This window comes from Myotis daubentonii, chromosome 6, assembly GCF_963259705.1.
Source record: "Myotis daubentonii chromosome 6, mMyoDau2.1, whole genome shotgun sequence".
Taxonomy (NCBI): domain Eukaryota; kingdom Metazoa; phylum Chordata; class Mammalia; order Chiroptera; family Vespertilionidae; genus Myotis; species Myotis daubentonii.
The window spans coordinates 16665221-16691467 of NC_081845.1; the positions used below are offsets into that span (position 1 = coordinate 16665221).

The 26247-nt window shown below is 38.7% G+C and overlaps 1 protein-coding gene across 4 annotated transcripts in view; it reads left to right on the forward strand.

Moving 5' to 3' along the window:
* RNF217 (ring finger protein 217) overlaps window positions 1-26247 on the forward strand; it is a 119857-nt gene that overhangs the window by 50733 nt on the left and 42877 nt on the right. For all 4 annotated transcript variants that reach the window (XM_059700242.1, XM_059700240.1, XM_059700241.1 and 1 more), the window contains one exon: window positions 20202-20435. In XM_059700242.1, the coding sequence (XP_059556225.1) occupies window positions 20202-20435 (234 nt within the window). The remainder of the gene's footprint in view (window positions 1-20201; window positions 20436-26247) is intronic.

Sequence of the window (26247 nt, forward strand, 5' to 3'; positions counted from 1 at the left end):
AGAAAGTCCTGCTTGCAAGTCTGCTCCTTGGCTGACATGTGGAAACTTGAGTGGTAAGCATTTTCTTACACTGATATAAACCTTTTCCGTAGCGTGCATCACTGTCCCCAAACTGTGCACACAATATAGTTTTCCCTGAAAACCTGCTTTACTTCTGGGAGTCTGGTATTTTGATAGATGCCAGGCAGAGGAAGTTTACAGGAGCTGTTCCCAGTAAAAACTGTGGGCACTGAGGTCTTGAATGAACCAGGATACTCACACACCTCGTCTGTTGCTGGAGGACTGAGCCCGCGTTCTGTGTGACTCTGCGGGGAGAGCACTCTTGAAAACTTGCATCTGGCTTTCTCTGAACTCTCCCGTGCACTTTTTCTCTTTCCTTATTTTCCCTTCTGCTGTCATAAATCTTAGCTGTACATACAACTAAAAAGAAAAAAGACATGGCCATATGAAAATACCTTTTGAAAATGACATTTGATGACTCTGCCTTTCATGGTATTCAATGTATGAAATGTCATACAAATTCTCTTAGAAATTCATGTAGGAAAAAATCTTTCTCCCAGTGAGTTAGAATGCTTCTTCAAAAGTTGGATAATGACAGCTATTTATGCCATGGTTTTTCCCATTTGTCTTTGCACTGGGAAAAACAAAGTGAAATTTGGGGCTTAATTAGGGCTGTCCTGAGCAAGCTGTTTAATCAACATTAGCTCTTTGGTGAATGGCCACATAGGTGTTCTTTGGCCCCTATTTTTCAACTTTATTGTCGTTGTTTTTCTTATAAGCTGCGTTAGGGTCCTGTGGAATTATAAATTAGGTATAGAAAATATATACATGAATGCATAAACTAAAGATAGTAACCTATCATAGACTAAGAAAGGTTCCTGGATAGGTAATGCTATTTTGGGAATTGTACACATTTCTCTCTGCTTGGTCCAAGGATCATGTGTGCTATAGGCCTTTAAGCTCAAGTACATATGATCCTATGATTAAAATAGGGATTAAATTCCTTCCTTAGTTATGTATATTAAAATGCCACTGGTATTTTGAGAAGTTATTAAGTTTTAACTGTGTGTATATTTTTACAGTGTGGGCACCAATCACTTTAACCTTTCTATTCAAATTGTGTTCAGTAGTTCTTTTGGCACAAGTATAGCATTATAAATGCATTACCACATTCAATGGTAAAGTGTTAAAATCAAGTATATAGACTTATAAAGCCAATGATATAGAGAATCATTTACTTAACAAAAGTTACCACATTATTTCCCTTAATAAAATTTTCATATGCATTTAGCTCTGAAAATCTATTGTGCACTATTGATTGTGCACTATTAACTTATACCCAACCTAATAGTGCACAATCAATAGAATTAGAGTTTCTGTAAGTAGAACCACAAGTTATTTTTAATGCTAGCTATTCAGGAGTGTGTGATAGAGTAACATGTAAGTATTAAGAAGAGCTTTATGTTCTGTATAGAGGCATGGTAGAAGGACCCCTTTCTTTGACATTAGCATCAAGTAATGAAGTACAGAACCAAGAGGTGCTACTGTTTCATATCTGTATTTTGTATTTTTAATAATTTTTTAGTCCAGCCTTCCACCTTACATTTGAGGAAAGTTACAGTTTTCTTTATTTTCATAAGATTAAGTGACTTCCTGGTAATCCAGAGGGCACTGGTATTCAGTAAAAGAAAAAGAAAAAGAATTATTTATTTTCCCCCCTTCCAAAACTTAGCTTAATTCATATCTCATTTTGATATATCAGTATGAGCTCATTATATTACTTCAAGGACAAATCTCCTTGAGTACAAGAATTTTCATTGAAAATATAACATCTTGTTTGTTTTAGTTGAAGGCTTTCCAGGCATTCACAAAACTTGGAGTTCAACCCACAAGGACAACGAGAACAGGGGGAAAGACAGCTGTGGACCAGAAATCCATACCTGTTTTTAAAGGAGAAAATGGATGGAGGGATAGCTGACCTAACAGGGCTATTTGAAACTTCAGTGCTTAAAAAAGGGGGGCGGAGGGTGGGGAATACCGACAAAGTTAAGTCTGCACCAGGGAATCTCAGAAAAGCTTTGAAATGGGGGGAGCCAGATTATTTAGAAGATGGTGATGAGTTGTGGAGCTGAAAGTAGTAGGGTCATTGGGAAATCTGAATAAGGAAGAGGAACCTCACCCCTCCCCAACCTTTCTGGACCCTGCACAGTTAGGTGATTCTCTCTCTGTCAGAGTAATTGGAGCTTTGGGAGGGGTGCTGCAGGCCCAGAGTGATGAGAGAAGGGCACTGCAGTGAAAATAGGGATCTGTGGGCAAGTGCACATAAATGGCAATGAATCTTCCAGACGCCCTGCCTCCAGCACTGACAGCCATCCCCACACTTCCAGGTCTAAAACTGGAGGATTCTTCTCTGGAGAGTGGATAGCACCAGGGGAATTACCTATGCTTGCTGACGAGTGATTTACCAGCCAAAAGGCCACCTTGCCACATGATTACAGTGATGCAATCAGACATGGCTCACAGATCTTCAGTCAGCTTCTCACCACCACACTCTGAAATATGGATTGTGTGATGCCTCCATGACGATGCTCTCCACCAATACGGGGGAAATGAAGCAAGATAGCGGGTAGCATGCAATCAGGAAGCTGTGGGCTGCAACATAGAAGAGTTGTAGGCTCAGCACCAGTCCATGCTGCAGCAAGAGGACAGAGGCTCCAGAAGGTGTGCTCTCAGAAAGAAGAAATAGAGCTTGATGAGTTTGTTCTGATTATGTAGAAAATAATCTTCAGGGAAAGTTTATAATTCAGTTGGAGAACTTTAAGAAATATTAGTGATAGTATATATAGAAAGCTAGAAAATAGAAAAACAAAGAAAATGTCTTAGGAATGCAATAGTTACATAAAAATTAAATGTCATTATAATATACTAGTAGGCTCTGCAGTAGATAGTATATATTACTTTTGTAGTCACAGTATTCTACATATGGGTTATTAACAAAACCTTGTGTTACAACCCTTGGGTGGATGAGATAAGTAAACTGGTGAGAAAGGTATGAGAGTTCTAAGTTTAAATCTTCTAATATAAAAACATAAGACTATTCTCTAGAAATATAAAGGTAATAACAAAAGAAATAGATGAGAGTTGATAACTCTTTCTCTCTTAGAATAAGGGGGGAGTTGGGTCTCTGTGTTTATTATCTACCTTGTCAGAATCATTTGACTTAAAAGTAGCACACATATATAATATTGATGAAAATAGGATGAACAGTCACATATAGGTGACTTAACTCTAATTTTCAAGCTGCAGAGACAATATTTTATTCTCTGTGACCCTAGAGAAGTTACTTAGCTTTTAAACTGCCTTAGTTTCATAATTTGCAAAATGGGAATAATAACGCTAATTATAATAAAAATAAGCTCACATGAATGTTATGAGAGAGAACAAAATGACACATACAACACATTTGGTATGGTGCTCGGTATATGTTATCAGCGTTCTGTAGTATTAAAATAATAATAATACAACTTTAATGTTTTACTACAAATATATTTTTACTCTCCAGTCCATTAAGTTTATGATAACCTTATGCAAAATCAAATGTGGCTTTACTTAATTACTTTTAAATCCAGAAATAAGCATGTCGGGATATTTAATCCATTTCCAGTTAAAGGTCATATCACTAATAAAGATTTTACTTCTGGGACCAGTTAGAGTTACTTATTAGAACTCTTTGTTTTAAATCTTCTATTGTAAAGTGATGTATTAGCTTGTATATTCTATTTTAAAAAGAACTTTTAGCTTATTTCTACTCTTACTAAACATTTTTAAAATTCTAAGGTGGATGTTATGATTTTCAGTGTCTTCCACATAGTGATAACCCTTCTGTCAAGTGCTAGCGTATTAGTGCTCATTTTATGGTCAACAATAAGTGCAAAAATTGACTACAGCTTGCTTTAGGTAATTTTGAAAATTCTATTCTTAACTGTCATGTATTTGGTAATGCAAATTTTTGGATGTTTATGGCTTTTTGGATTCTGTGCACATTTGAACTCATTGTTAAAGTTTGTTTACAATCTGAATACCTCTGGCAAGTTTACTGAAGACCACCAGAACGCTTAGTACTAGGTGCATGTGTTTCCTGGACAACTTTTGTTGTCTGCCTTGCATTCTATACTTAGCCTGTTATGTGGGAATGCTTTATCTCTTCAACTAGATTAAAAATACTTTGGGACAAAATGTGAAAGAAGGGTATGCTATATGAATATAAGTGCTTAGTTTTGCAAAAAGATACATAAGAAGGATACACCAAAAAGAGTGAAATTGTTACCTATAAAGATGGGTGGGAATGGGGTGGAAGGTAAAGTAGGAGTAAAAATGCTCTGACTATATACCCTTTCATATAGTTTTGACTTTTGAACCATGTTAACATTTTACTTATAAAAAATTAAAAAGATTAAAAAGAAAGCAAGCCTGAATATAGACTATAATTGGAAATAAAGGAGCTAACTTATAAAATTGATTGCGTAAAGACACAGAAAAATTAATTCAGACAGTTTTAAACGAAGTGCTTTGTGCTTAGCAAGATATACAGTATTCTTGAGTACAAAGAAAATTTCAAATAAATCTTGATCTTTATGTAGTGGTTTTTTTTTGTTGGTATAGCAATTAAGAAACTCTTACAAATGGCCCTAACCAGTTTGGCTCAGTGGATAGAGCATCGGCCTGCAGACTGAAGAGTCCCAGGTTCGATTCCAGTCAAGGGCATGTACCTTGGTTGCAGGTACATCCCCAGTGGAAAGTGTGCAGGAGGCAGCTGATGATCGATGTTTCTAATCTAACTCTATCCCTCTCCCTTCCTCTCTGTAAAGAATCAGTAAAATATATTTTTTTAAAAAGAAACTCTTAGGTATTGAAAAATAAAGCAAATAAATAAATATGTTGATATCTATTTGCTCACCATAGGAGAAAAGAGATATAAATATGGAGTGAGGGAATGTAAGAAAGAACCCTTTAGCATTAGCTTAGAATTGGAGACATCAGTTTGAAATGATCAGCTTTAAAATAACGGAAAAATATCTTAATTATGTGTTTTATATTTTAAAATATTTAAATATATATTAAATTTATATAATATATAAATATAAAAGTACATGTATGTGTGTATTTAATAACTCTGATAGGGCCTAGAGGCAATAATGATACCCCAGTAGAAATAAATTCGTCTGAAGTTTGGATCTTGGTTTCTAAATAACATTCCCCACTAAAAGAAGCAGGGTTCTTTGGGGAATCATGCATTCTTTCTTCTTTTTTTAGTACTATGGCAATTTTTTTGCCAGTACAGAGACTTAGTGAGGATTTTGATTTTGCAAAAGAAATGGTGTGGAATTGAAGGCAGTTGGCATGTTTCCTAAAAATGTGGGATTGATCTTACCAGTAGTTAAATGCTTTGAAAATATAACAATCAAAAATAACACTGAGGCATTAAAATGAAAATCTCTAGGTTGCTGATTCAGGTAGGACACTCCTCTCTTTCCCTTTGAGAATTGCCTGTTTCCATCTGTTTATTGGGGGAGACGAATAACCCTCGGCTAAAACAACGTACATTAAGATGATAGTCTCTTGCCAATTTTGTTTATCAAACTGAAGTCACAGTTTGCCGCCTATCAGCTTTTTGGGCCAAGGGCCTTACGTGCTGGGAAGGCATTCCACCTGCCTCAAAGCCAAGCACTGTTCTCTCTCTCTCTCTTCGCTCTTCGTACGCGGTGTGGCTGGTGTGTTTCCTGTGCCAGACTTCCCACCATCAGCAGGACTTTAGACAGAGCTGTTTACTGTAATGATAAACAACTACCAGTACAATTAAGAAACATCCTCTGGCTTGAGGTCAGACATCTGCCAGGCCTTTGATGATTCTATTTCAATTTATTTCAACAAACAAATTCTAAGTGCTTACTGTATGCAAGGCAGGGTCCTGGTGGTTTCCTAGACTACCAAGGTAAATAAAATGTGGTATGTGCCTGTGAGAAGTATATATAGAGTCCAGGGAGAGAGGGCTTGAGAGAGTTACATCACTATCTATTATTAAAAGATAGAGAATGAGAAGTGATTTAAGAGTCAGAGGCCTTTCGTACTGTCATGCCGGTCTTTCTCAAAATGGAGGCGTGGAACCCCGTTACCAGATGGTTTGGGACATTTACAGCACCATGATTCATGGATGTGAGATCTGCTTGTATTTTTTTAATTGCCCTGCTTTCTTATGTTAATTATTGCAGGGAGGCTGCCAAGCAAACATCTGTTCAGGGTTGGATTCTGGATCCAGCCTTGTTGCTTTGGCTCATCTTGCTGGAAACTATTCTGACTTCACATGGAATGTTATATAACCTCCATGAATACTGCAGAGATATACAGAGCACCAAGCTATAACAGGTCAGCACATGGCTGGAAGAATTACAGAAAAGGGAAAAACAACAACCAATATTTATGCTGATATGTACTAAAGGTTACAATGAGTAAAATAAATAAAACCACACATTAAAATAATATTGCCATTTTTGCTTATCACAAAAAACAAGCAAAAGTTTTATAGGTTTTCATGTTGTTTTAGTTTGCATGCTTGTTTTTGTTTTTTTAAATGATGGCATTCATAGAGCAAGGTGCAAGTAAGTAGTTAGTATCATAAACTGTAAATAAATTTGGCTTTTGGAAAATAGTTTAGCAGTATGTGTCAAGAGTCCCATAGTAATCACATACCTTGACCCAATAATTCCAAATCTAGGAATCTGCGTATCCTAAGGAAGTAATCTGAAATACAAAAAAAAGCTTTATGTGTGAAGTTATTCATAACCACATTATTTATAATAGCACAAAATTGGAAACAGCCTCCACAGGTTAAGTGTGGCTCATCTACTTTCTGCAATGTTATACAATATTCAGAAATGATGATACAGATGGTAATAATGTGGGAAATGCTCATGTTATGTTATGGGACTGCAAGGGAGCAAATTAAATTTGGAGAGCACAAAGAATAAATATAGTATATTCTAGAAAAAATGTATGGAAATGTTGACATTGGTCATACTTGGATAATAAGACGAAGCTTAATTTTTTTTTTCAGTTTTCCAAATGTTCTTTAAAAAATCTCAGCCATACAAGAGACCCCCAAGACTGTCATCAAACATGTCCCCACACTCCAGGCCCCCAATATGACTGATACCTAGTTTCCTATTAGTTCTAGAAGACGAGGTCCAAACTAGATTTATTTGGTTTAAGGAAGAAAAACATGTTTCTATTCTCCTTCAAAAATGATGAGAATATTCAAAAACTAGACAGCATTTATATAGTTCCATTATATATAATAGGGATCAGTGAAATTTTAGTCAGCCCAAACAGTTTTGGCAACTGGTGCATTAAAAACAAAAACACAAAAATGAATGAATGCCCTCTAATCAGAGCAGCCTAGGACACTTTGAGGGAGTTGGACTGGAAGAATGGACTGACCAACAGACAGGGCAAGAAGTGCTTCTTTCCCTGCGTGCCAGCCTTTTTTCTCTCAGATAGAAGGAACAGCATACTCCAGAGCAAACCATCATATGTCTCAGGATATAGCCTGCCATGAAGGAAATGAGCATAGGGAATCCAGAAAAGAAGTAAAATCATGAATCGGGTCTTCATTTCACATATTAGGGAATTATCACTTAATCCTGAGCATAAGGGTATTATTGAAGTATTTTAATTACTGAAGTGTCATGATCAGATTTGTGTTTTAAAACGAGTACTCCAGAGCCTGGACTGACTTAGTGGCAGTGGAGATCAAAAGATGTAAGCGGTTCTTTGAAGAGTGAATAAAGTAGAATTTTGTTGATTGGTTGAAGGAGAGATGAGGCAGAATAAAAATCAGGAGAAAATAATACTTTGTTTTCTGGTGACTGTGCCATTCCCTGTGAAAAGGAACATAAAGAGAAGTAGGCTGCCAGGGAGAGAAAAGGGAGGCAGTGCGTTAGGTTTCAGTCTGAGTTTGAAGTATTTGAATGGAGACATGGATTAGAGAGTTGCTTGCAAGTGTCAAAAGCTCGGTGGAGAGATCTGAGCTGGAGGTTGGCAAGGGGAAGACTTCAGCATATGTGTGGAGTTCCAACCCTGGAACGCTCAGAAAAAGAACAATTCATTGTTAATGGAATCTTGGAGACTCGGGAAGCTTTGAGAGATAGACATTGGAAGAATCTGCACATGAGGACAGAAGGGATTTTCAAAAACCAAGAGAATGTGATGGCTTAGGGGGTCAAGAAAGAAGCAGCAGTCAACAGTGTCAAGGCATAAAGGAGACGAATAAGATAAGGATTCACAAGGGCATTTAATGAGAAGGTCATTGCTAATTTTGTAGAAAGTGACAAAGTGGAGGGATGAGACAGATACTAGTGGGTTTTTTAATGTGGACACAGAGACAAGAACATTAAATTATCTTTCCGTTAGCTTGGCCAGAAATGGAAGGAGAATAAGACGTAAAGACTAAGGCACATAGGGTCCTGATAAGTTTTCATTTTGTTTTGCTTCTGTGATGAGAAAAGCTTGAGCATGTTTATGTGCTTAATTGCCTGAAGTTACCAGAGAGAGTTGAGATCCCTGGTGAGGCCATCTTGGGAAGTTTGGGCAGCCATGCTTCCTACGAAGAGAGAGAAAATGTACCCCCTTTTGTATGGGGAACAGAAAGTGGAGGGCTTCTCATCTGACCAAGCTAGACTTCATCCTGTCAAGTGGAAGGTGATGTTGTTGATTGCATCACTTAGCTGAAAGGGAAGATTGGGGATGAGGCCTTGAGGAGGGTTCACAGGTGACGAAGGGGTGACTCAGAGGGACCCAGAGAAGACCTGCCACTGAGTGATGACATCCAGGTGAGCTTGGAGACCATCTGCTTGTCTATAGGACTGTGCCTGAGGGAGACAGATGGAGGTTGGACTGCTTATGGTTATCAAAATACCATGTTTAGAAAGGCACTTAACTACCTACACTGATGAAGCATTTAAGAACTCACTGTGGCCAACAGCAACATGGCATTATTATTCCAAGTGGCTAATTTTGCCAAGACTGGGCAGGCACCTGCAGGTGCATAGTGATGCGTGTTCAGGCTCTGGCAGTGACTAGGTCTGCATTGAAGATCAGCACTCTCTGTGTGAACTTGGGCAAATTGCTTACTCTTCTGTGCTTTGGGATCCTGGCAGGATCTTAATCAGGAAAATATGAAGTGACGGATAGAAAGGGCCTGGATAGAACCGTGCCTGGAAATTAAACATTTAATAGCAAAAGCTGCTGCTGCTGCTGCTGGTATCATTATTATTCGGTTCATCTGACAATACCAGATGTTTCTGGAAGGTTTATAATTTAAACCTTTATTGTAGAGCAGGAACACGTCATAAGTACTCCACTTTTCTGTGGCAGAAAGAATGCCAAAGGGCACTGTGCATTCCTGTTTGGAAAGGATAAAACTAAAATAAACATTAAAAACCTTTCTCGGAAAAAAATAGAGAATTAAAAGTTAGAAGCTTATCAGGTCCGTCTTTTAGTAGGCAAGTTTCCATATTCAGCCCCTAACCTCCCCAGGAATTGCATTGCTTTACTGGGTGACTCCCAGGAAACGGGGGGTGGGGGGGGGGTGAATGACGTAACTGCCCAAATCGATCTCCCTGACTGGATAGAAAAAGGTAAAGCAAATACAAAAGAACAGTGATGTACTAACAGTACAGTTAGCATTATTTTTGAGGCAGAGTAGATTTTCTAAAATGTGTTTGTAGTAAATCAAGACATTTAGCATTGTGACTATTCCAATTCTTTCTCAACCTAGTCACCGAACTTTTCAGTAAAATTTATAGTGTCTTCATTGACCATGCAAGTTTTTTTTGGACACCTCTCTATCCCACTCAATGTTTTTAAAAGACATTGCTATACTCCTAGGATAAGATTTCTCTCTACTTTGGAAGTATACAATTCAAACATCAAAAGAGAAGACAATGTTTTTTCTCTTTTTGGAGAATCAAATGCACTTTAGCTTTGTTCCTGGGAGATAGATATTCAGGAAAATTTGCTCACTCTACACTAAACAGCATTTTATATCTGGAAATAATAACTAGTCGCCAAGAAGGAAGGAATTATTTTTCTCTTTATGGAATCGACAAACTCCAGGTAATGAACAGACTGTTCCTAGAACTGGGTGGATGGTGCACAAAGATACTTTGTTTTGGCATGAAAGACTCTGTTGAAATTGCTCTTTCTACGTTAAAGAACTGTGCTAACTTGGTGGATGTTTAGGAAACCATTGATGCTTGCCAATACTGAAAGACCAAAACCTGCGGGGGGTGAAAAACATTTAATACGTTTTAAGTAAAAATATAGAACATATGTCAAACTTGGATTACCTTCAAGTTTACAAGTTATTTTGTTGTTCTATTTGTTAAACAGTTTCCCAGAAGAAAGGTTTGGGATTTCTTTAAAAAACGCACAAGTATTTGACATCACCTTCATAAAAGGAACATTGCCGAGAGGACGGCAGCGTGTGGGATGGATTCCCGCAGCGTTTAGTTTACTTAGGACATGACTGCTTTCTCCACTGCACACTGCAGAGGCTTGGGACAAAGCCCGGAATTCATTAGTACGACATAAACTGAGACTACCCGCAGTGGTTCTCAACCTTCCTGATGCCGCGACCCTTTAATACAGTTCCTCATGTTGTGGTGACCCCCAACCATAAAATCATTTTCGTTGCTACTTCATAATTGTAATTTTGTTACTGTTATGAATCGTAATGTAAATATCTGATATGCAGGATGTATTTTCAGGGGTTGCGACCCACAGGTTGAGAACCGCTGAGTCCTAGAGTATGCAGAAACAAACTTAAATAATGTTCAGATTTTAGCTTTGATAGGTAGAAACCTTTACCCAAATCCTCAGTGTCCTATCTTATTTCCAAGGCCAATCTGAAGTTTTGGTTACTGGTTTTGCTAATAATTCCGGATCCATCATCTATTATAGTTCAGAAAATACTTAGGCAAAATTTAAAAAGTTACTGTATGATCAAAATTTTAACAGAAAACATTAGAACTGTAAATAAGAAAAGAAATGATTTATAACCTGAAAAAATCAATTTTTAGTAAGTCCTTCTTCCAAGTTCATGGTTTTTTCACATATACTTTTACCTACTTATATAAATACAATGTTTATTGTTTTCTTATCTGAAAATCATCAGATGTGTCTTTTGTATTACTTTTCACATTTTTGAAGAAATAAGACATAGCCAAATCTATTCATAATAGTCCTTTTTATTCTTCATGGTTGAATTAAAATACTACCTTCTTTTTCATGAACAGCCCAAGCCAAGTTCCCCTTTGCGCTTCTCTGCCGGAACTATGGTTGTTAATGCCCACATCTGTCTCCACTGATAAACTGGAAATTACTTGAGGGTAGCAATTTATTCGTCTTTAAATTCCCCCAAGTAGCTAGTCGATTGCCTTGCTCATGGTAGGCACTAAATAAATACTTGGGTATTGAATTGAAACTAATCCATAGAATCATTTACAGCACAGTGATTTAACAAGAAGTTGCGTTGAGAAGACAGGAGCAAAGTCACAGGAGGAAAATGCCAGTAAGAAGAGGGGAGAAGAGGGGAGAACTGATGAGGTAGAGGGAGAATTTAATTGTAAAAGCATCAATAAGGAGAAGACTGTTTAAGAAGATATGTCATAAGCCTGTTTGCACCAGCAACATTTCAGTTAAATGGATAAACCGAGAATGCACGAACTAAAAGTGCAAAGATACTCTGAAAAAACTATAGTAAGCAATTTTAATACTCCTCTTTAAGGATCAGATCGAATAGCTAAATAATTAATGAGCTCATAGAAGAATTTACTTGAAACCTCAAAGTTAGGATTTAGTAGACATCTACATAGAATCTTACATCTTTTGATTAGAGTACACGTTTTTAATGCCCAAGAAACATTTTAAAAGGTTACTTAATCGGCTAGAAATAAAATCGTAATCTTAAAATTAAGATTTTTACAGTCCACTTTCTCTATTCATAATCAAGTAAAGTTAAATATAAATATTAGAAAAAAACCACCAAAAAGTTTTAACTGCATAAAAACACTAAGAAGAAGTGAAAACGAAACATTTTATGCCCAAAACTTAGAGCATAGCAAAAACTGTATTCATAAGAAGTAAAAGCAGAAAACAAGGGGACTAAGGAATCATCTTAAGAAACTAGGAAAAGAATAACAGAATAAAACAAAAGCCAGAAGAGAACAACATTGAACATAATTATTTTTTAAAAAGGAAGACAAAAAAACAAACAAAACAATATAAGCAAGCCCCCAAGCTGGTTATTTTAAGAAATAAAAGATTAATTCTTTTAGGATCCTTATTTGACTGGAATTGAACCCGGGACCCTTTAGTCTGCAGGCCGACGCTCTATCCACTGAGCCAAACCAGCTACGGTAGGATCCTTATTTGAGGATCAAAGAAAGTAAAGCAGACAAGATGAGAAAAGAGATAAAACAACAGAGAGAAAGAGGGAGAAGATAAAAGAGATTATTCAATTGCAACAGGTGATAACCCAGAGAATAGATGCTTTCTTAAAAGACAACATACCCTAATGTCTTCTATTGTGATTGGCCCATTCAGGTTTTCCACTTCTTGGGTTCATTTTTGTAACTTAAAATTCCTGGGAGCTTTTTTCGTTGAGTTTTCCTTTCTTGCCATTTTTACTGTGGTTGAGGATAATCCTATTTCCTCAGTGGCCAGACCAGACTAGCGTAATGGCTTTGGTTTCTGGGTGACACACACTGTTACCAACCAACAAAGCCAGGAAGACGGAAGAACTTCAAACCAGATGTGAGGAACTAAGATGTGAGGACGTTTTCCTGGGAGAACGAGACTGGAGGGACACAATAACTGTCTTCATATTTGAAGATCCTTTAAACAGGAAGCATGGGTAAACACATCCTGTAAGACCCAAGAGAGAATTAAAAATACCTGTGTACCGGGACAAATTCAGGGATCTGCTATATTACTCTTCTTGCCAACATGTCAACTTTGCAATGATTTCCCTGACCCTTTTACCTTAAATGTGTCCACACTTGAATCAAAAGCACCAACCTGCCTATTCATAAACCTCAAAATCACCTATATTTGCAAAATGTTCCTTTCTTGTTTCACTTTTCAGAGTCATTTGCAGTGGTCGCCAAACTTTCGGAGCTCACGGACCGTCAGTTGGCGACTGCTGGTTAGAGAATTTACTATGATTTGTGGAAGGGCAGAGTAGTTTTCCATAACTAAACTACCAATGGCTTTTGCTTTTGGCATTTTTAGGATATTTACTTATTGGGGGGAAAAATCCTCTCCACTGCTCTATTGTGTCAACACATCTCGTGTCCATATGTAAATGGCACGGTTCTGCACTCTTTTCTGCTCTGTTGTTCTATTATGCGACCTTATCTATCCTTGGTTCAGCGTCACACTCTTGTAATTACTAACACTTTTTGCTTCATCTTTTATTTGGTAGAACAAGTCTTACTACTTTCTTTTTCTAGATCAAGAGTATCATGACTGTCCATATGTTTTTAGAATCAGCTTGCAATTTAGAACCCACCTTCCCCTCAGAGAGAGAGAGAGAGAGAGAGAGAGAGAGAAAGAAAACTGAATATTTTATTGAAATGGCCTTGACTCTGTAGGTCAATATAGACTGAATTTTCATTTTTACTATATTGAACCTTTCAATTCAAAAACCGGATACATCCCTCCATTTATTTGCTTCTTTTTATTTTCTCAAAAATATTTCAAATATTTCTGTGTAGAGGTATTATACAACTTGTATTAGATTTATTCATACTTGATATTTTTAATATTGCTATAATATTATTTTTCCTATGATATTCATGTTTCAATTATTCCATCTTTTTAATAAATGTATTGGGGTGACTGGATAATATTATACAGGTTTCAAGAGTATGTTTCTATTTTATTACCAAGTTGCTTGTTACTAGCATAAAGATATACATTTGATTTTTGTGTACTAAACTATTGAGCAAGTTCGCTAAATTCACTTATTAATTCTAATAGTTTATTTGTAGATTATTTTGGATTTTCTGTATATACAATCTTGCAGTCTGCAAGAAATGGGGAATTAGATAGTTTCATTTCTAGCTGTTTTATGTTCATTTTGCTTTTGCTTTTCTTGCATTGGCTGTGAGCCCTAGTCAATGTTAAATAATGAAAGGAGTGCATATTTGCCCCATGTCCAGACTCAAGAAGAAAGCCCTCATAACTTCATCATTGAATATGATGTTCACTGTATATGTTCTTACAGATACTCTGGCAGATTAAGGAAGCTTTCATCTCTTCCTAGTTTGTTAAGATTTTAACATGAATGAATGCTGAATTTATTAATACTTTTTTCTGTTGAGATAATCATATGATTTTTCTCCTTTATTTTATTAATGTGTGAGTTATATCAATAGATTTTTTTAATATTAGACCAGCCTTACATTCTTGGAATAAACCTTTGATCTTGATATCTTATCTTTTGCATGTATTGTTCAGTTTGGTTTGCCAATACTGTGTTTGGGATTTTTGTATCTATGTTGATGAAGAGACAGGTCAGTAATTTTCCTTCCTTGCAACATCCTTATCAGGTTTTGGTATCATGATTATGCTGGCCTCATAAAACAACTTGAGCAGTGATCCTCCCCCAGCCTTTTCCCTGTTCTTTCAGAGTTATTGTGTAATATTGGTGTTTCATACTTAAATTCTCAGTAAAATTGACCCACAAGACACCTGGGGCCAAAATTTTCTATGTGGGAGTATCATTTTCTCTGTTGCTTTAAGAAACTTCCTTTTGTTTGGCTTTTGGAACTTTTACTTATGTGCCTAAGTGTGATTTTCTGTATATTTACCTTGCCTGGGGCAGAGGGAACTTTTGGGATATTTGGTTTGATGTTTTTCATTATTATTTTTAATAGTTAAAGGTGCCTAGCTCAGTGCTCTGTAAACAAAAAATCACATTTATCAATAAAGCAGCCACATCCTATAATCACTGATGATAAACTTGTGGGAAAATCTATGAACCTGAAAACGAATCTGACTCTAGTGTGCTCCACAAAGCCATTAATGCACAGAAAGTGCTTAAAACAGTGCTTGGCATGTAGGGGGTATGGCATACATTTCATTATTGTTAATGCTTTTGTCGTGGTATTCTCTTCTCCCTGCCACCTTGATATGTTCCGTTTAAATAAAACAAAAACATTTTTATTGACTTCAGAGAGGAAGGGAGAGGGAGAGGTAGAAACATTAATGATGAGAGAGAATCACGCCCCACATTGGACATGTGCCCTGACGGGGAATCGAACTGTGACCTTTCATAGGTCGATGCTCAACCACTGAGCCACGCCCGCTGGGCCTGACATGTTCCATTTTTTAAGGAAAAAAGGAAATATGAAATCCCCTGGTATCAAGTGAACAAAAAGCCAAGGTACCTTGTAAACTATCATGAGCAACACTCAAAACCAAGGCCAAAATCATAAACCATACATTTGATAAATTGAGCTTCAAAGTCGAAGGTTTATGCTTCCTCTCTTCTTTTCCCTGGATGATTTAATTAATGAATCTGCCACTTTTTCAGAGTTCTCCTTCACCTGTGTCACTAAACTACTTTTGAGTCCTCCCAGGTGGCAAATTATCCATGCAGTTTGAGCACTAAGTGGAAAAGAGCATCTCTTACTGGCACTCTTGGAGATTGTTTTAGAGTTAAGTAAATTTTGTCTTACAAGATTGGGCATGTTTTTGTTCAGAAGAATTGGAAAGTGTATTTTCCAGTGATATGAATAGTAGTATTAGCATTTGAAAATAACAAATTAAAAATATCGTGGTCTTAAGTATATTAAGTACATAAAATCCTGTAAACAATTTTGATGACACGTTATTTAAACTGTTAAATTGATTTTGAAGAATTTTTGTCTTTTGGGGAGATATTTGATATCATGGTAATGTTTTTTAAAAGACTTGTTTTCTTTCATAAATACTACAATATTTATGAATGAAATGACATGATTTCTGGTTTTTCCTTCAAAGTAATATGGGAGGGCCATCTGTGTCAGGGCACAGAAAAAAACACGTGTCCAACAGTTGATTATTGTTGAAGCTGGAGAAGGAGGCCTTACGGTCTCATAATACCCATCTGCCAACTTTTGCATATGTGTATGATTATCCCTAACAAACGAATTTCAAACATTGGGTAAAATATTAAATGAATTAGTACCGTCAAATCCCAAGTTGCTGGAAAAGACTGTCAACACAAATTTAATTACTGTATCCTGATATTCCATTAAGGCAAGATTCATGACTTAAACTACTTTATATCTTTTATGTGTGATATTGTAGGAGCTCAATATGTTTTTTGGATGAATTAGTGATCTTTATTCTTGTTATTATAATAAATTTGCAGTGAATCACTTCCAGCAAATATCACATATCCACATAAACTATACTTTATTTATTTATTTATTTTTAAATATATTTTATTGATTTTTTACAGAGAGGAAGGGAGAGGGATAGAGAGTTAGAAACATTGATGAGAGAGAAACATCGATCAGCTGCCTCTTGCACATCCCCTACTGGGGATGTGCCCGCAACCAAGGTACATGCCCTTGACTGGAATCGAACCTGGGACCCTTGAGTCCGCAGGCTGACGCTCTATCCACTGAGCCAAACCGGCTAGGGCAACATAAACTATATTTTATTTAAAAAACTCAGTAAGTAGCACCTACCAATCGGATTATTTCAAGCAAAAACCTAGAGTCATCCTTGATTTCTTCCTTTACTTCATGCTCCATATCTGGTTCATCACCAAACCCCATTTGGTTCACTTCCATACAGAACCCCTGCCTACCTCTGGCTACCTAGTTCCATCTTCTGTCATTTCCTGCCTGGAAAACGGCCACAGTTAGATGCCAGTGGTGGTGAGAACAGGTGCAATCCAGAGTCACACTATTCTCCTAGTTTCCGCTTTTGTTCTTCTGTTCATTCTACAGGAAGAGTATGACTGATTTTTTAATGTAACTTGGGGTATGTCACTCATCATAAAACCAGTCAATGATTCATACTGAATGTAGAATACAATTCACACTTCTTATCACAGCCAACAAGGCCTGTGTGTTCTGGCTGGTTTCGGAGGTGTTCCAGTCACCCAATTCTGTTCTCTGAACACAGGCACATTGGGCACCTTCTGCCCTGGGGCCATTATCCTTGTTTCCTTTGCCTGCAGTCCCTTCCCCCAAGTTCTCTGCATGATGCGCCCTTTAGTTCTCAGTTTAAGTTGTCACCTCCTCAGATACCTTCTCTGGTGTCATAACTGATTACAGTCTGCCTGGTTTATTCACTTGTGTATCATAAATTGCCTCCAACAGAAGTCCTGTCTCTCTCTTCATCTCTCCAGAGTCCATCATACTGCCTAACCCATAAAAACTGCATTTCATTCAAATCTAAGGCATGATCAATTGTAGGATACAGTATTATATTCTGAGCCACCAAGAAAATAAAAGCACTGCAAATTAAACTATGGCATAATGCCATAGTTTTAAAGACTGTTGATTGTAAGATAATCTTGACTTTTGAGATATTGCAATGTTGAAAAAAATTCATGCTTGAATTGATGAAATACGTTATCTTGTTGAGTAAATGAATGTACTTTGCCTATTCATGGTGACTTGTTTGCTAGTGATTTTTTTCAGGAAGTTATTCTGAGAAAAGATAGACTTGTAGAGGCCAAGAGATATAGGCCATGAATAGCATTTTATTATGAAAAGATGGATATTGTTTGTATGAAGAGGTATGAGTAATTCAAAGGATTGTATGAGTAATTGTTCCAAATTGCCAGTGACTAGCTTATCAGCAATGATTAAAATTTTGTAGGTGCTTTGTGGGCCAGTAAACTTGAATTTTCAACAAACACTTCAAGCGACTCATGCCATTGTCCTGGAAGTAGATTTGGGCCCTACACTGTAAAAGAAAGGAAGACAAAAAAAATATGGGGGCAGTTAGCAGTGGAAATATGAGGAAATATGATCATAGCGCTTCTGTTTAATAAAATATGAGATCATTTGACTCAATGTAGTGGGGTAGGGATTTTGGAGCTTTCAGAAAGAAGGTATGGAATAGGCAAAATGCAGACAGTGTGAAAGCATAAGGAAATTATGTGTTCTATGGAGATGGAGTAGATTGGCAGACAGATTTGAGAAACACTTTAGAAGAAAAGGTATTTGGTTGGATCTTAGATGGCAGGTATCCTAATGCGGTGTAGTAACAAACACTGCCACTGAAGGAGTAACCTGATAACCCACTCCCCATAAACTCCCTTACAGTCGTGGTCCCTAAAGGATATTCCATTCCCATAAGATCTGACTGTACCTGGGTAGCTGTGGAATTGCTACTTCCATTGTTATCATTTCTATAGTTCGAACAAATAAATTTATAGTTGAGGGAGGCCAGATTAAAACATGGACCTGGGACAAAAAGTATTCCGGCTGGTACCCCCCAACGTATGTTCCTTCCCAATAAATAAGTCACTGAGATGGCCCAAGTGGTGAGCCCCTTCTGTGTGGAATGGAAAGAAGTCATCTTTTACACGCTAAGACCACAGTTTTCCATTCTCATAAGAAAACGTCCAGACATCCAGGATGGCTTCATGCTCTGCTGCTCTGCCCTTGTGCTCTGATCTGTCTGTACAGCCTCATCTTTCTGAACTACACATTGCACTTCAGTCTTCCTGTTCATCGTCCAGTACCGCTGAGGCTGCCATCTTTAGCTTAGGGTGCATGTACCTGAGGACATATTGGATCCACTGGGCGTGTGGGAAAGATATGGGTGTCCCTCCTGCAGGGTGCTCTGTGCTCTTTACCTCCAGGCCTTTGTCCCTGCTGTGTCTTCTGTCTGTGGAAACGTCTTGTGTGTTATCTGACAAAGTCCTGCTAATCTTAAGATCTCACTTGAAACCTCACTTCTTCTAAGAAGCCTCTTCTGAAACTTCCGAGTGTGAGGTTACCAAGCCTCCCCCGTATCCTCCCTGACACTCTGTTAGCCATATTCACCACTTTGTGTCACACTGCCTCTTTACTGATAGACACGTGCAAAGCACCAGTGTCTAACCCGGTACCTGGCTCAGACATGGGCTGGACAAATGTTGACAGAATGTGAAAAGAGGAAACATTTATTCATTTTTAAAATGTCTTATCCATCTCATTAAGCCAGTTTCTTATAATAGCACACATAGTTTCTATTTAAAAATCTTCAGGGGACTTCTGTCTTGAGCTATAAATGAAAATGATTTGTGATAAAACATAATGTGGGATATAAAAACATTATCATAACTTTTAACGATGTAATAAAATCTGATTGCAAGTATAGGCAGACTCATAAAAAATAGAAAAAACCATTTGGGGCAAATATTTGAAAAACCTCTGTGGGTCCTGCTTTGTACAATAGTAGCATAAAAGGAAGTAGTAATTTACACTTTCAGCAGGTAGTTTTTAAATTACACATATAGATATATATATTCATAATCTCTTTTTTGTCCTTTTAAAATGGTTGCATGTGCCTGAAGTTTAGTGCTGACATGTTCTAGGGTAAGGTTGAAATATCTGAAATACCTTGTCATTCCAGCTGTTCCCTTAGTGGCTTTCTCACCCTGGGGTTTCCAGAGAGTGGGATGAAAATTTGCTACTTTGGTGAGCCTGTGGTTTAGTCCCATTGACATTCACAAATACTGTAATAGGAAAGAATGCTTAAAGTCCAGTGGTTCTCAACCTTCCTAATGCGCGACCCTGTAATACAGTTCCTCATCTCGTGGTGACCCCCAACCATAAAATTATTTTCGTTGCTACTTCATAACTGTCATTTTGCTACTGTTATGAATCGTAATGTAAATATCTGATATGCAGGATGTATTTTCATTGTTCGCGACCCACAGGTTGAGAGCTGCTGGACAAACTACAAATCATTTTGGTACTGCTCAATATAGGTACCAATGTGCTTAGCATTTACCATATTAGGAACCATGAAAAAATAACAGGTAATTCATTTCTGTAATCATTAAAAAATACTATGTGAAGAAAAAGAAGAGAGATGCAATAACCGATGACTTTGTTTTCTCTCCCATCTTCTCTCCCATGCAGGTACAGCTTGGCCAAGTAGAAATCAAATGCCCTATCACAGAATGCTTTGAATTCCTAGAGGAAACAACAGTTGTCTATAACCTAACGCATGAAGACTCCATAAAATATAAATACTTCTTGGAACTTGGCCGTATTGATGCCAGCACCAAACCATGCCCTCAATGCAAGCACTTTACAACCTTCAAGAAAAAAGGACATATTCCCACCCCTTCCAGATCAGAAAGCAAATACAAAGTAAGCATGTTCACCAGAGTTGTGGGTTAGATGTCATATGATGGGAGCAGCCTAAGTAGGCCAACTTGTGGTGGGCATTAAGTGGGTTTCCTTCCCTAAACGTACTCTAAGGTGAGTATCTGTTGGCTCTGATTCTGAAAATGTGTGGTCTGGGGAGGCGGATAATCAGAGAGCACTCTTGAGGATGTAATGAAGGTTTTCCTTTGACTTTAACCATGTTTCACATTCATCTAGAAGCATAATTGAAAGGCTAATCTTTAAAGAAATTGTCCTTACTATTACTAAATATTAAATAAATATTAAGACTTTTTAAATTTACTATAAGATTGAGTTGTTCATAGACGCAATATGAATCCCGTCTGGCTCTGTTGGTAATAAGAGAAAATAGTATAAAATGCTGTTCAATCATTTATGCAGCAAATACAAAATGTCAGTATTCGCTAGGCAGTGTGTTAAGCTTGGGGGATACAGAGGCAAATGAGACATATACCTTGCTTCAAAAAATGCCTAATCATGATGAGAGACATGCGCTCTAAAATAACACTTCCACATGACTAAACAGCAGAACCAGACAAACAAACGTGAAACCCGTGCACTTGTGCTGTGAGAACATGATGGGGGGCTGGGGGTTAGGACGTTAGGAGAGGCTTCATAGAGAAGACACTCTCCAGGCAGATAAACAGATAAAAACAGCAGAGAGCATTTCAGAGCAAGAGATGAGTCAGTGTTCAGGCCCAGAGGCTGCGGCTGACGCGTGTGGAAAACAAGAGCTGGTGGAGCTTGTGGAGAGAGTGTGGGAGGCAGCTGGTCAGGTGTTTAAGAGCAGATCCTGTTGAGTCTTTTACGCTGTGCTCAGGAGTGTGACTTTAATTCTGTAGGCCTTACAGGAAGATCATTCTGGCAGTGTTAATAGAGGCTGTCACAGGAGGGCAGACTGAAGGCAGAGAAGCCTAAGGCAGCCACTCTGGGAGCGAGTCAATAGTTCACAGCCTTGACTGCACATTGGAATCACCTGGAGCGCTTTTAGACCCCAGGGCCCCAGGCCCACCCCAGAACAGTTGTCTGGCAAATTTTTGGGGCCTCACTAGGTAACTCTAAGATGCAGCAGCACTGGGAACTTTGCAGTAAAGGAAGCGGAAAAGTGATGAGGCTGCGGCAGTAGTTTTCATCCTTGTCATTACAGCAGAATGGCAGGATGAAGTGGTCTCAAAGGCTGTTTGAAGTCATCTCCATTGAAGGTAAGTTTTCACCCGTTCCGTGGCTTGGAAGAAATAGATGCTGCCTTATTCATTCTGTAGCTCTGAGGGGACCATGGCTTAGCTAGTAGTTTCCTCCATACCATTGTAGTGATGAGCTAGATTAGGTTAGTGAAAGCCTCTTAAAGGCCCACTGGTTTTTGAAACTGCTAGACCCTCATAGTTAATTTTTTTATTTTCTAACTAGAGGCCTGTTGCACGAAATTCATGCAAGGGACTTGGGGGTCCCCTCCCCGTACCCCCCTGACTGCCACAGTGGCTGTCTCTGCCTCGGCCCCCACCCCCGCGGCTTTGTCGGGAAGGACATCCGGTCTAATTAGCATATTATGCTTTTATTATAGATCAGTGATGGCGCACCTATGACATACGTGTCAGAGGTGACACGCAAACTCATTTTTTGGGTTGATTTTTCTTTGTTAAATGGCATTTAAATATATAAAATAAATATCAAAAATATAAGTCTTTGTTTTACTATGGTTGCAAATATCAAAAAATTTCTGTATGTGACATGGCACCAGAGTTAAGTTAGGGTTTTTCAAAATGCTGACACACCGAGCTCAAAAGGTTTGCCATCACTGTTACAGATTTTGTGCATGTTTGTCTCTTTAAGGCATAACTGTAAGAAAGAAAAACCTTTCATTTTTTCTTCTCTTAAAAAGTAATTTTGAATGCTGACTTAGCAATAGAATACTTTTATTTGATTGTATATATTCTTAGGTTATTTTTATTCCAATTCTATGTTATTCCAGTTTCTGATGCTGTCAGAAATTACTTGTTTTAGAAGGACTTATTATTTCATAATGTAGGATATTTAATTTTTTCTAAATTACATTTAGAATTATATATTATACAAATTATATAACATACATTTACATAATTTATATATTTATAATTTATATATTTACAAATATATATATGAACTCAGACTATACTATTTTAGAATTTGTATCAATTAAAATATCTATACACTAGAGGCCCGGTGCACAATATTTGTGCACTCGGGGGTTGGAGGGAGGGCGTCCCTCAGCCCCAACTGCACCCTTTCACAGTCTGGGAGCCCTCGGGGGATATCCGACTGATGGCTTAGGCCTGCTCCCTGTAGGCCAGCAGTCAGACATCCTTAGCGCTGCTGCAGAGGCGGGAGAGGCTCCCATCACTGCCACTGAGCTTGCCAGCCATCAGCCCGGCTTCTGGCTGAGCAGTGCTCCCCCTTTGGGAGTGTACTGACCATCAGGGGCAGCTCCTGCATTGAGCATCTGCCCCCTGGTGGTCAGTACACCTCATAGCCACCAGTCATTCCACTGTTCAGCCTATTTGCATATTACCCTTTTATAGAATAATTGAATCAAAGTGGAAACAACTTAGAAATATATTGCTTTATGGAATGGGTAAAAGGCGATATAATTTAAGATGCAATTATAGCAATAGTGAACTGTTATAGGTTTCATTTCATCCCAAATCGCCAAATTATCTTATAATGAGCATAATTTATCACAATGCACAGTATTTCATATAGAAATATTAAAATTATAGGACCCTATCCTATCTAATAAAAGAGAAACATGGTAATTAGCCATAAGTCCACTACCCTTCCCATTGGCTAATCAGGGCGATATGCAAATTAACTGCCAGCCAAGATGGCGGCCGGCAGCCAGGCAGCTTGAAGCGAACATGAGGCTTGCTTGCTTCAGTGGCGGAGGACTCCAATGTTCCCCGTCTGCCGCTGCCGGCCTCTGAGCTTGTAGTTTGAAACATTGTTACAAATATAGAAGCTAAACAAAACCCCAGAAACCTGCTTTCAGCCAGCCGGGATCTCAGAGCTGGAGTTGAAACAGTGTTTCGATTATAGAACCCAAACAAACCAGATACCTGCTTTCAGCAGCCAAGGCCTAAGAGCTGGAGCCAAGCCTCAGAGCTAAAGCTGGCCCAGAATAAGAAAAAAAAGAAAAAAAAAGGAGCGGTTGGGAGCTTCAGTCACCTGCCAGCCTGAAAACAGCCCTCAGCCCCTCACCCAGACTGGCCAGGCACCCCAGTGGGGACCCCCACCCTGAAGGGTGTGTGACCAGCTGCCAACAGCCATCATCCCCTCATCCAGGCTGGCCAGGCACCCCAGTGGGGACCCCCACCCTGATCCAGGACACCCTTCAGGGCAAACCATCCTGCCCCCACCCGTGCACCAGGCCTCTATCCTATATAGTTAAAGGGTAATAATATGCCTCCCAGCACTGGGATCAGCGGAGCCGCGAGGCCTCCCGGCACCAGGATCAGTGTGACGGGGCAGCGCCCCAACCCCCTGATCTGCCCTGCTCTGTGTGTGACAGGGGGCGGTGCCCCAACTCCCCTATCGGCCCTACTCTGTGAATGACGGGGGAACTCCTCAACCCCGTGATCGGCCCTGCTCTGTGCGTGACAGGGGGGAGCTCCCCAACCCCCGATCGACCCAGCTCTGTGCGTGACAGAGTACGGAGCCCCAACCCCCCTGATGGGCCCTGCTCTGTGCGTGACAGGGGGCAGCGCCCCAACCCCCTGATTGGCCCTGCTCTGTGCGTGACAGGGGGTGATGCCGCAACCTCCCCATCGACCCTGCCTTGAGTGTGACAGGGCGGTGCCCCAACCCACCAATTGGCCCTACCCTGAGTGTGACTGAGGGTGGCATCGCAATCTCCCAATCGGCCCTGCTCTGAGCCCGACCAGGGGCTGCACCTAGGAATTGGGCCTGTCCTCTGCCACCCGGGAGCAGGCCTAAGCCAGCAGGTCGTTATCTCCCGAGGGGTCCCAGACTGCGAGAGGGCACAGGCCGGGCTGAGGGATGCCCTCTCCCCCCTGAATGAACCAAGGGCACTCTGATAACATTTCCCAATATCAGGCTTCCTCCAATGTCTGTCAGTGCAGTAGTTGTAGGTAAGAAGTGAAGCAGGGGGGGCAAATGGATCAAAGTCTCAGATCTAATAAACTTGGTTTTCTACTTTTGGTGGGCAAAGTAGGAAATTTATGGAGAGGGGGAATTCAATACAAAATAAATGTTACTGCCCAGCTAGTGTGGCTTAGTGGTTGAGTGTGGACCTATCGGTTCGATTCCCAGTCAGGGCACATACCTGGGTTGTGGGCTCAATCCCCAATGTGAGGCATGCAGGACGCACCAATCAAAGACTCTTTCTCATCATTGATGTTTCTATCTCTCTCTCCCTCTCCCTTCCTCTCTGAAATCAATAAAAATATATATTAAAAAAATATACACACAAATAAATGTTACTGATTATGCAGCAATTAAAATCCACAGAAATGGGTGAGGGATGAAAATCTCAATATAAAATTAAACTATTAAGCAACTTTCAAGAAAAATAAAGCTACAGAAAACTGGAGGATCCTTATGGCTGTTACTCTTTTTTACTTTTATAGAAGATCTATAACAGAAAATGTAAATAATCCCTCTGTTTTATATTGTACAAAATTCTAGGACTCATTCAAACAATTCCTGAAGCAATGATTTGACTGTTTAGTGTAATATTAATGTAGCATTTTTCATCATTAAACCATTGAACTCCAAGGTCTCACATTACTATTAACTGCCTGATTTACATGTTTATACCTCTCTGGATGTCATGAGTAGGGACATGGATACTCCAGCAAACCAACTGAGACTAGAATGTTCCTTCTTTGTGGTGAACCAAGGAATAATTTTTAGGTTTGCTTAATTTTTTAAAATTGCATTTCCCAAAAAATAGAACCCACTTCCAAGTTTATCATAACTTTAAGAGCAGTGAATTCAAGTATTTGAATGCAATAAATTGAGTCATAAGACAACAAATAACTTTAAAAAGGTTGCTACGACTGTGTGACATATCTGAGCAATTTAAAATCTCTATTGTTGTTTACAGCCTACAGCAGGTTTTGTATTTATTGATAAAACCTTTGTAATGTATATTTCAATATTATTCTTTCTGTGTCATTGAGTTACAATATCTCAATCCAAAATGTCACTCTTTGAGTATTTATTATGGCGTTGGCTGTCAATTGAAAAGCATTTAGCACAGAAGGTTGAAAGTTGCTTGAAACTACCACAGTTATTTTATAGCAAGAAATACCTTTGATTACATCTCACATGAAATTTGAGATCTCAAGTATCATATTTGGGGATTTCATTTGAATAGTTTAGGGTGGGGGTGTTTGTAAGTACTACTTCTTTTGTACTCAGCAGATGAAAAAGGTGTAAACAGAATACTAGTCTGTCAACAAGCATAACAAGAACTCTCTCATGCGCCAGGTTAGGCTTCCAGGCAGGCCTTCACACAGCATCTCCCTTCTGGCAAAAGTTTGAACAAATAGAGGTTTTCGTTATATTCTGAGCTCTGTCAAACTCATACTATACCAGATATAACAAATGCATTCCTGAATTGAGAGATTTACATTGAGGCAGCCTTTTTCATTCATAGTATTTGTCTTCGTGTCCCTTCCACTCTTGTCATGAGACCAAAAAGTTTTACCATTCCGTTTCTGCAAATTTAATTTAATGTTTTCCAATTAGAAACCTAATTTCTAACCTAAACAGTCCCTGT